Source organism: Sorex araneus, chromosome 7 (assembly GCF_027595985.1).
Source record: "Sorex araneus isolate mSorAra2 chromosome 7, mSorAra2.pri, whole genome shotgun sequence".
NCBI classification, from domain to species: Eukaryota; Metazoa; Chordata; class Mammalia; order Eulipotyphla; family Soricidae; genus Sorex; species Sorex araneus.
In genome coordinates this window covers 30,001,735-30,014,295 of record NC_073308.1, presented here as the reverse complement: position 1 = coordinate 30,014,295, position 12,561 = coordinate 30,001,735, and the positions used below count along the sequence as shown (strand labels likewise).

At 38.9% G+C, this 12,561-nt stretch overlaps 1 protein-coding gene across 1 annotated transcript in view; it reads right to left on the bottom strand.

Moving 5' to 3' along the window:
* The window catches only part of LOC129406436 (complement factor H-like), a 37,013-nt gene that overhangs the window by 12,011 nt on the left and 12,441 nt on the right, over window positions 1-12,561 (bottom strand). Inside the window, exons 2-4 of the mRNA XM_055144200.1 lie at window positions 9,026-9,202; window positions 8,090-8,272; window positions 7,807-7,986 (exon numbers count right to left, since the gene is read on the bottom strand). Of these exons, the coding sequence (XP_055000175.1) occupies window positions 7,807-7,986; window positions 8,090-8,272; window positions 9,026-9,202 (540 nt within the window). The remainder of the gene's footprint in view (window positions 1-7,806; window positions 7,987-8,089; window positions 8,273-9,025; window positions 9,203-12,561) is intronic.

Genomic DNA, 12,561 nt, shown 5'->3' with positions numbered 1-12,561 from the left:
GTTATATATGTAATATAATATATGGTTAATGTTGACTACATTTATTCAAAAGAAGTGGTGCTGTTCCTATGTCTGGTGGTGTTTATTGTCTGAAAGGATTACTTTGTTTATTAAAAGAAAGCAGACATAGTGAGAGGAGTAAATAACTGGACTAGAGTGCATAATGAAAGAAATCCTGCGATCAAAACATGAAAGTAGGCTTCGCGGCCCTGAGCACCCTGCGCTTCCCTCCCCTGTGGACTGCCCGCCGAGTGGCCGGCACGCCGACCCCAAGCGCCACCGCCATTCTGTCTTCCGGCAAAGGTCTGTGATGCTCCCTCGACCTGCCCTATCGGACCCAGCCTGCTCCGTGGCCCTGAGCACCCCGCGCTTCCCTCCCCTGCGGACTGCCTGCACGAGTGGCCAGCACGCCAACCCCAGCCCTTTGACCTCTGCCGGGTTGTGGGAAAGGGGTGTGGCCTAATCGTCAGGGGACATGGCCTAAGAAAAGTGGGCGTGGCCTCATTACTGGTGGCCAAAGCTCACGCAGCAGCAGATAGTTCCCTCAACATCCTATCCAAGACTAACATCCTACCTATTCATAAGCAGTAGGACAATAAAACACAAGACTTCACATAAGAATTGAAGGAAACATCTGAGTAGGAGACCAGATTCTACAAACGGCAAGTAAAAAGCCAACCACTATTAACTGAGCCTATCCACAATCCTTTTTCACAACAAAAGGAAACAAGGACACTCATCTTCAAGGGCCCTCTTTCATACTACAACAACAACATGAAGAAACAGCGAGAAACACCACTGCAAGCAGAGGATGATCAAAGGAGTCCGGAAACCTCAAGGGGCGTTTCCTACAAACTTGACCTCTCTGAGAAAGAATTCAGAGTTGAAATCCTCAACATGTTCAATGAACTCAATGCAAAGATAGACAAATTTAAGGAAGACCTGGAAGAAACAATACAACAGACAGCCGACAAAATACGGGAAGAAATGAGAGCAGAAATAAAAAACCTTCAAAAAAAAATGAAGGATTCGGTACATGAAATCAAAAACTCTCTGGCTGCCCACAAAAATAGGATGGCTGCAGCCGAAGACAGAAACAGTATGCTTGAAGATGAGCTGCAAGAGGCCTACAGGCAACAACAAACCATGGCAAGAGACCTCAAAATAGCTCTAGCCAGAATCAGAGTCCTAGGAGATGATTTCAAGAGGAACAACATTAGAATCACTGGACTACAAGAAGGACAGGGAAGCAACCCAAACGAAAAAAACCACAGTCAAACAAATCATTGCGGAAAACTTCCCAGAGCTGGACAATGCGGGCATCCAGATTCAAGGCGCCCGAAGGGTGCCAGCTAAAAGAGATCCTAACAGAAAAACCCCAAGACATATCATAGTTACAGTGATGGACATCCTTCAGAGAGACACAATACTGCAAGCAGCAAGGTCCAAGAAGGAAATTGCAAACAAAGGCGCACCCCTTAGACTCACAGCAGATCTATCAGAGGAAACCCTCCAAGCTCGAAGGCAATGGTGGGATATAGTGAAAAAACTCAATGAAATCAACACTTCACCAAGAATACTTTATCTGGCCAAACTCTCATTCAAACTAGAAGGAATCATACACTACTTTGGGGATTAACAACAGCTCACGAACTTCATAGACTCAAAACCAAACCTATAAGAAGCATTAAAGGGGCTATTGTAAGACAAGAACAACCCCTACAAGCACAACAAACCCTTGCACAAAGATGGCACAAAATCCCATAACAATAATCTCACTTAATGTCAATGGTCTGAATTCACCAAATAAGAGACACAGACTGGCAAAATGGATTCAGAGACTGAACCCAACATTCTGCTGCCTGCAAGAAACACATCTGAATAGCCAGAACAAACACAGACTCAAAGTCAAAGGATGGAAATCAATCCTGCAAGCAAACAACTCCCTCAAGAAAGCTGGGGTGGCGTTACTAGTATCGGACAACATAGACTTCAGGTTGAAAAAGATTAGAAGGGATAGTGAAGGCCACTTTTTATTAATCACGGGATGTGTACATCAGGAAGATATCACACTCCTAAATGTCTACGCAACCAATGAGGGACCAGCTAAATACCTACAACAGCTGCTAAGAGATCTTAAGAAGAACATCTCGAGCAACACAATAGTAGTTGGAGACTTCAACACTGCACTGTATACTCTGGACAGATCAAGCAAATTAAAACTAACCAAGAAAATACTGGCTTTGAAGGAAGAAATAGAAGAGAGAGGGCTAATAGATCTATACAGGGCTTTATATCCCAAAAAAAAGGAATACACATTCTTTTCCAGTGCACATGGAACATTTTCCAGAATAGACCATGTGCTGGGCCACACAACATACCACAACAGAATCAACAAGATAGACATTGTACCAGCTATCTTTTCAGACCATGATGCACTGAAGATAAAAGTTAATCATAAGCAGATGCAGAAAACCAAATAAAACAACTGGAAATTAAATAGCTCAATATTGAACAATGAGTGGGTCAGGAAGGAAATCAAGGAAGAAATCAAGAGGTACCTGGAAACAAATGAGAATGAAGACACGAGCTACCAGAACCTGTGGGACGCAGCTAAAGCCATTTTAAGGGGAAAATTTATAGCTCTGCAAGCATATCTCAGGAAGGAAGAAAGGGCCCACATAAATAACTTGACTTCACAGCTCAAGACCTTATAAAATGTCCAACAAAAGGAGCCCAAACCAAGCAGAAGGAAAGAGATAATAAAACTTAGAGCAGAAATTAACGATATGGAAACCCAAAAGACAATCCGAAAGATCATTGAAACCAAGAGCTGGTTCTTCGAGAAAATAAACAAGATTTATAAACCACTAGCAAGACTCACAAAGAAAGAGAGATAGAGAACCCTTGTAAGCTGAATCAGAAATGAAAAGGGGGACATCACAACAGAAACCAATGAAATTCAAAAGATAATAAGAGACTACTTTGAAAATCTCTATGCCACGAAACAAGAGAACCTAGAAGAAATGGATAAATTCCTTGACTCCTATAATCTCCCAAGGCTGAACCAAGAAGACCTGGAGTACCTGAATAGTCCAATTAACATCAAGGAAATTGAAATGGTAATCAAAAGTCTCCCAAAAACAAAAGCCCAGGTCCAGATGGATTCACTAGCGAGTTCTTCCAAACATTTATAGAGGACCTATTCCCAGGTCTTCTCAAGCTTTTCCAGGAAACTGAAGAAACAGAAACCCTCCCAAACAGTTTCTATGAGGCTCATATCTCCCTAATACCAAAAGCAAATAAAGACACCACAAAAAAAGAAAACTACAGGCCAATATCCCTGATGAACACAGATGCGAAGATCCTCAACAAAATATTAGAAAATAGAATTCAACAACTCACCAAAAAGATCATACATCACGACCAAGTGGAATTCATCCCGGGGATGCATGGATGGTTTAACATCCGGAAATCAATGAACATAATCCAGCATATCAACAAAAGAAAAGATAAAAATCATATAATCATATCAATAGATGCAGAGAAAGCATTTGACAAGATCCAGCATCCGTTTATGATGAAAACACTCACCAAAATGGATATAGAAGGGACCTTCCTCAATATAGTCAAAGCCATTTATCACAAGCAAATGGCAAGCATTGTGTTCTCAATGGGGAAAAACTAATAGCCTTCCCACTGAGAACAGGGACAAGACAAGGATGCCCACTCTCTCCACTTCTGTTCAATATAGTACTGGAAGTACTTGCAACAGCGATTAGGCAAGAAAAAGATATTAAGGGCATTCAGGTAGGAAAGGAAGAAATCAAGCTCTCACTATTCGCAGATGATATGATACTATACCTAGAGAACCCTAAAACCTCTACCAAGAAACTCCTAGAAACAATAGACTCATATAGTAAAGTTGCAGGATATAGAATCAATACTCAAAAGTCCATGGCTTTCCTATATGCAAATAATGAGAGAGAAGAAAGTGACCTGAGAAAAGTAATCCCATTCACAATTGCGCCTCAAAAAATCAAGTACCTCGGAATCAGCTTAACAAAGGAGGTAAAGGACTTGTATAATGAAAACTATAAAACACTTCTTCAGGAAATAAAAGAGGACACGAGGAAATGGAAAGACATCCCCTGCTCATGGATTGGAAGAATTAATATTGTCAAAATGGCAATTCTCCCCAAAACATTGTAAAAATTCAATGCGATCCCTATAGAAATATCCTTGACATTCTTCAAAGAAATGGAGCAAGCGCTCCTGAAATTCATATGGAACAATAAGCCCCCACGAATAGCTAAAGCAATCCTTGGGAAAAAGAAAATGGGAGGAATCAACCTCCCCAACTTCCAACTCTACTACAAAGCGGTTGTCATTAAAACAGCATGGTATTGGAACAAAGGCAGAGCTGCTGACCAATGGAATAGGGTTGAATACTCTGACATACACCTCCAAATATATGATCATCTAATCTTTGATAAGGGAGCAAGAAATGTGAAGTGGAGCAAGGAAAGCATGTTTAACAAATTGTGCTGGCAAAACTGGACGGCTACATGGAAAAAAATGGGCTTAGACCTCCAACTATCACCATGTACAAAAATCAGATCAAAATGATAAAGACCTCAACATCAGACCAGAATCCCTAAGGTACATTGAAGATAAGGTCGGCAAAACCCTCCACGACATTGAAGCCAAAGGTATCTTCAAAGCTGACACGCCACTGGCCAAGCAAGTGAAAACAAAGATAAATAAATGAGACTATCTCAAAGTAAGAAGCTTCTGCAACTCAAAAGAAACAGTGACCAAAATACAAAGACAATCTACAGAATGGGAAAGGATATTTATGCAGTACCCATCCAATAAAGGGTTGATAACCAGGATATACAATGCCCTGGTTGAACTCCACAAGAAGAAAACTGCCAACCTGATCAAAAAATGGGGTGATGAAATGAACACAAACTTTCCCAAAGAAGAAATCTGAATGGCTGAGAGGCACATGAGAAAATATTCAGCATCACTAATTATTTGTGAGATGCAGATCAAAACAACAATGAGATATCATCTCACACCACAGAGACTGGCCCACATCCCAAAGAACAAAAGCAACCGGTGTTGGCATGGATGTGGGGAGAAAGGGACTCTCCTTCACTGCTGGTGGGAATGCCGACTGTTTCAGCCCTTTTGGAAAACAATATGGACGATTCTCAAAAAGTTAGTAATTGAGCTCCCATTTGACCCAGCAATACCATTCCTGGGAATATATCCCGGAAAGGCAAAAAGGTATAGTACAGATGACATCTGCATTTCCATGTTCATTGGCGCACTATTTACAATAGCCACAATATGGAAAAAAACAGAGTGCCTGAAAACAGATGATTGGCTAAAGAAACTCTGGTATATTTACACAATGGAATACTACGTAGCTGTCAGAAAACGTGAAGTCATGAAATTTGCATATAAGTGGATCAACATGGAAAGTATCATGCTCATTGAAATGAGTCAGAAAGAAAGAGACAGACATGGAAAGATCGCACTCATATGTGGAATATAAAGTAGCTGAGAGGTACAAGCTTACAATGTTGCGATTCCTGGCAGATATTTCTCTGGACTTAGTTACTAAAATATTAAAATACAGAAATCCAAAACTATGCTGCTGCTGGTGCAGCCTCCTGACCTCATATCTCTTCATTCTCAGCAATGGAAAACAAATTACCAAATGCTTTCTTTTCAGCAGATCGACTTTAGGGGGGAGAAACTCCAAATCAATAATAGTGAATTTTTTGTTTAAATATTGAATGTAATCAAAGTAAAGTGAAAGTAAAGTGAAATTTACCAGTTACACATGTGGGGTGGGGGGCTGGGGAGGTGGGGGGAAGGGGGGAGGTATATCGTGATTCTTGGTGGTGGAATATGTGCACTTGTGAAGGGATGGTTGTTTGAGCATTGTATAACTGAGATTTTAACCTGAAAGCTTTGTAACTTTCCACATGGTGAATCGATAAAAGAATTAAAAAAAAAAAAACATGAAAGTAAAACCAATGACAACTAAGTAGGATTATATTAAACTCTATTTTGGTAGATTTTCAGGATTAATAACCATCAAAGTTAAATGACTAAGTGAACAAACTTCTATTGAATGTCTCCTACAGGTCATCGGTGGTAATATGTGCTGATAATACATCAGAGAACAATATATTATGAATCCTTAGTCTAATGGTCAAAGTTATACACATTTCTTGGAATAATTAATGGAATGGAAAACTGGCAAGTAAACAAGATTGGAGATCCAAGTCTTTCTGTAAATAGAGGACACTTAAAGTCTTGGGGACAAGGTACTTAAGGGAAGTGAAAGAGGTCCTCAAGCTTCTAGTTGATCACCCAAGATTGGGACATCCAAAAACCAGATTCACTTACAGAGCAGAAGGCATAACCAGATTGGTTTTCTGGCACAACTGGCCTGTATCCTATGACTAAGTTATAGCAGTAGCTGAGAAGGTCTTCTACCCACCCACCCTCCTGAATATTAACTTCTGTAGTGTTGTATCTGAAAGAAAATTGCTCACTATTATTTTGAGAGAGGCAAGACTCCTAGGATGAGTAGTAGAAGTAAATGTTTTCTCGGTTCAGGAGCCAAAAGAAAAGATACCATATAAGAAGCCATCATATTCTCCTTTTTATTAGAACTTGTAGTTTAATTCATGTGTAAGACATAGCTCAACACTTGTAAATAATTTTATATCAGGGATAGAGAGATTAATGAGATGGTATCCTCGATTTCTACTTTTCCTCTATTGAAAGATTTTGTGCAATTACTGTTGTAATTGGGCTGGAGCAATAGCATAGAGGGTAGGGCACTTGCCTTGTATGCAGCCAACCCGGGTTCTATTCCTCCACCCCTCTCGGAGAGCCCGGCAAGGTACCGAGAGTATCTAGCCCGCATGGCAGAGCCTGGCAAGCAATCTGTGGTGTATTCGATATACCAAAACCAGTAACAACAAGTCTCACAATGGAGAGGTTACTGGTGCCGCTTGAGCAAATCAATGAGCAAAGGGATGACAGTGACAGTGACAGTGTGACTGTTGTAATTTAAGATTGTACATTGCTGTCACTGTATCACTGTCATCCCTTTGCTCATTGATTTGCTAGAGTGGGCACCAGTAGTGTATCTATTGTGAGATTTGTTGTTACTGTTTTGGGCCGTGTGGGCCAGATACCCTGGGTAGTTTGCTGGGCTCTCTGAAAGGGGACGAAGAATCGAACAGAGGTCGGCTGCATGCAAGGCAAACGCCCTACTGACTGTGCTATTGCTCCAGCGTTAGAAAAAAATTTTTAAATGACCATGCCTACTTCCTGACAAAACTTCAAGCTTTATGCTTGTAAAATTGGTCATGTTTGTATTTCCTTTCTGTTCTTATAAAGAGGATTTGGCAGATTATCTTATTGGGCCATTTTTCTAACTTTGAAATACATAGATAAATCTAAAATAAGCAGCATATCAGAAGAAGGAGGATGGTCTTAATTCCAAAAAGTAATGACAAGTCACTGACATAAGCCTGGACTGATTAAATCTGAACTTCTGAAAAATCTCTGAGTTGCACAAATTGAAAAATTGTAATATAGAACAAAACAAGTGAACTCCCAGAATTCTCTGGTGAAAGCCAGGCAAGCACTCTACCCCAAAATACAAACAAAACTATCCACATATTCAAGAATAAATATTTAAATTGAAAAATGGGTTTTCATATGAAAATGATACATTTTCATAATGAAATTTGAGAGAAATGCTCATACCGATGCACTTAGGAAGTTGGGTCCATCTTCCACGGAAACATGTAACTGATTTCTCTCCAATCATTGTGAATCCATCTGTGCATTTGAACTCGATTGACTCTCCATGATAATATAGAGGAGCAGAGGAATCAGCAAAGCCATTCTCAAGTTCAGGCTTATCTCTGCATGTACTCTGCTCCGCTGCAAAAATTGTTGTAATATTATTATTTCTCCTTAGGATGCAAGTTATATTTTTACTTATAAAAACACAAAAGTCTTCGTTTCATTAGAGCTTAGACAGTACCAATGCATATAGGCAGAGGTGTCCAATTTCCATCAACACACTGAATCTTCCTAGAACCTTTCATCAGAAACCGAGAATCACAAACATATTCCACCACGGTACTGTGTTCATAGGCTTTTCTCTTCCCTTCTGTGAATCTTCCATTCAAAAGTGAAGGCGGGGAACCACAACGTTTAACATGATCTGTAGCAGAAACGTGTGACAAATGATTTATTTATATAATTTCCAACACCGATATGGAGTCATGGTAATTTTTCCTTGATATATTTATTTAATAATTTATTGTAGCATTCTTAAGCTGTGCCAAAAATATATCATTAGATGAGATTAATGTTTCTCAGATCTCTTATGCTGAACTTAAATATTAGAACTATGTTTAAGTCCAGAAAAAGCATTCATGAATCTAAATATTATAAACTTGATTTAAATTCCACTAATATATATTTCAAAATAAATTATAAAATCCAATGCTCATATTCAATAAAAACATTAAAACATTTAAAATGCCTTAACTGACTCCTCCATTTTATTACTCTATTTGTATATTGTTTAAGCCATACATGTGAATGAATCGAATAGGACCTTCTAGAATATTATTTAGAAATTCTCAAGTGCGCAATGAAATTTGAAATGAAACCAATGATGTGAATTAGATTCAATGTTGTTGGTGCAATGTTTGGCAAGAGCAAAATATTGGTAATCACATAGTGTCTAACTATACTCATACTACATATTTCATGAAACAATGATAAATTACTTTCTTTAGTAAAGAAATATGAGATATTTGCTACCAAATATATATCCTTGACGAAAATGAATCTGTCTAATTGTGTTACATCACAGCAAAAATAGAAGCTAGCATAAAACTGAGAAGAAATCATGCTGATACAATAAAATCTGAATTCTTCATTCAGCAATTGTAAGATAAATATTTACCTCTACACGTTGGAGGATTAGGAGACCATCCAAAGTGATAGCACTGAATTGAATCTGGTCCAACTCTCTCAAATTTATTTCTACAAGAGAATTTCAACACATCTCCAATTCTATATTTTTCTTTTGAGGGTGTAGCCAATATGTTTTCGTCTAAATTCGGGAAAGTGCATTCATTTTCTATACAATGATAAAACAGCTGAATGAAAATATGAACCCTATCATTGGCAAAGTAAACTTCATAAGTCACGTGTATATGAGGTCTACAATGTGAAATAAGTCCTCTTCCTGGAAATAATAAATAATCATTATTTTAAGTATCCTGTAGTTTCATTTTGGCATCTGAGCGATGGTAAATTACTGAGCAGCATTAGACCCCATCAATATTTGGGAAATCAACTTGCTTGACTGAATATAAATTTATCAACATATATATTAATGTATACACTTGTATTATTAAACCATAAATGTAACCTGTCATATTAAAAAATCTATAATCTTTAAACTGCAAAGAAACAAGAACACTATGCCTATTTAAAATAATTGTAAAACTTGAAGGCATAAAGGCGTTTCAATGTACTCTAGATGAGAAATAAAATCATTAGTAAAGGAGAAATTAAACTTAAAAACCGTCTCATTTAAACATGAAAAGCTTTGTGCTCAGAGCTGATGACGGTGTTGATTAGGGGTCCTGAATGTATACATAATATACTCTTTTTTAAAAATTTTTTTTTAAATTTTATTGAATCACCATGTGGAGGGTTACATAGTTCTCAGGATTATGTCAATTATACAATACTCAAACACCGTTCCCTTCACAAGTGCCCCTATTCCTTCACCAACCACCCCAGTATATCTCCCGCCCCCTCCTGCCCCCCTGTCTCCGCCCTTGTAATTGATAAGTTTCACTTCATTTACGCTTTATCTTGGTTACATTCTATGTTTCAACACATAACTCGCTATTGTTGCTGGGGTTTCCCGCCTAAAGGAAAAAGACAGTCCTATTGTCAAGGAATCATTTGATAGTTCTCCATTGCTGAGAATGTAAAGATATTAAGTCCCGTTGTTTGTTACATAACTTTTCTATTTTTTCCCCCCTCATCCCGCGCCACCGAGTTCACGCATGTTTAGTATTCACCACGCTGCCTGACAAAGGAAAAAAAAACCGAAAAGATGGTTATTTCCCGTCATCAGCCGGCGTGGGGCTCTGGTTTAGTTGATAGTATGGTAGAAAGTCTGCAGTTTCTGGAACCAAAAGTAGTGTGCTGGTATCGGCCCCGACTCGAGATTCCACCAGCGTCCCGCTGTTCCATGTACATAATACTTTATTCCCTTGTATCCCATTCCCATGCCACCAGGTCTGTGTCAACTTAATGGACATCATACTATGTTTAACGCCACGCCGTGACAGATGACATTAGGTCGCGCAGCTACGGCAGCGGCCGCGCAGTTTTGGGTTTCTGTATAAAGTCCAGGGAAAATTCTGCCTGAAATTCTATCGCTACAATCTTTTACCCTTTTATGGTGCTCATAAGATGGGAAAACCTAGAGAAATACCGGGCCCCCTCAAGGGCGGCCTGGCGGAAACGCTCAATTCACATACTGCAGGTTGTTCAGTGGATTGCTGGTGTCCAAAGCAGCTCCCTTGTCCTCCTCGGTCATGCTGGAGCGGCAGGCGCGGCGAAGTCTACATAATATACTCTTGTGTTCTTCCTCTCTTGTTTGTATTTTTGTTCATATTGGGAGGGGTGCTCTCGAAAGTGGGTCTCAAGAGTACAAAGATGCATCTGCTGTCCACCAGGGGTTGATTCAGTATAAGGACTCAAGGACCTGATGCTGCTCTGGCTTTCTTGTTTCAACATCTCTGGGTCATTGTAGGGAAAACATGGCCTCAACAGCAACCAAAAAAGCTTTATTAGAGGTGTCAGAGAGCTAGTACAGAAGGTAAAGCTCTCGCCTTAATGTGTCTGACTCAGGTGCAGTCCTCAGGGCATCTGGTTCCCGGAGCACCTGAAAAAGTGATCCCTGAATGCTGCAGAGCCAGGAGTAAGCCCTGAGCACAGCCAGCCAGGTGTGGCCCAAACACCCAAAGGCATGAGCCAAAAAAGTAAAGAGACCCTGGATATAGGCTACTCATAAGATATCAAATTGCCCCTAATTTCCCCTATCATAATTTCTTTTTAAAAGTACTCACCATTGAGTGAGCATATGATTTAGCTTCTTATGATACAATTCTTTCCCTATTGTCTGTAGCTTCAATGTGAATCCAGACTCAGGCTTTATAATGCTTGAGTTTTTTGTGTTTTTTTGTTCTTGTTGTTGTTTTCAGGTCACAATCAGAGAAGCACAGCACTTACTCCTAGCGCTGGGATCAGGGATCACTCCAGGAAGGGCTCAAGTAAACATAGGGGGTGGGGGGTGGGGGAGGAAGGGATGCAACCTAGGTAGACAGCGTGCAATGCAAATGCCCTACCTACGGCACTCTTGTTCCAGTCTAGATGCTTGGATATATTAAATCTAGGTCCACGTCTTTGCTCCTTCACCTGGTGTACATAACTCTCTACCCTTTATTTATTCCTAAATAAAGGAATGCTTCTTTGCAAAGCTTCATTACTAAATGGAGTTAAAATACCCACATCTCTATTTTCTAAATCCTTGAATTCTTTTGCTTCTTAGAATAAAAGGTGGTTGAATCTGATCACTCTGGATAAGCACTGTGTGCTGAAAATAGGTAAAGGAAGAAAAATGATGACCATCAGCCTCTGTATTAAAACCATAATGCTCAAAAGGAGAGGTCTATCACAAGATTCTAATGCATATGACAATTAGATATTTCTATTATTACATTAGGAAGTAATCTAATTGTGGAACTCCCATCTTAAAGGGGCTAAAGTTGTATTCTTTAGTTATGCTTTCAAAGGTATCAAAAAATTATCCAGAAACATCAATGACAGACCACTGATTATATTACTCAAGAGGAAACAAAAGTTTCTATATTTGCCTTCTTAAAAAATTAAACCACATTATTTTCATTGAGGCTTATAGATTTATAGCATACTGATAATAAATTGTGTCATAACAGATTTGTGCATTTGAAATTGCATTTGTTTGTTGTGGTTTTGCCCACAGCCAGTGAAGGTCAGGGATCACACTGAGCTTAGGAATCACTCCTGGTGGTACTAAGGGGACCATATTCCGATGCTGGAGATTGAACCCAGGTTGCCCAATTGTAAGAAAAGCACACTACACATTCCACTATCTCTCTAGATAAGATTTGTGCATTTATTCACTAACTAAAATTCATTTTGTGTAGTACTATACCAACAATATTAGAAGCTCTAATATATATAGCAGTGAAAAATTATTTATTAAATAAAAGGATTAATTTTAATGAGGAAATTAAATTTTAAAATATTCCATAAATCTCTTTTTTTAATATATTCAATTTTAAAATGCACATACAATTTTGTTTTCTTAAATATTTTACTTGTGGTTTTTATGCCTATTAATTTGAATGAATACATAGTTCTATTGTTTAG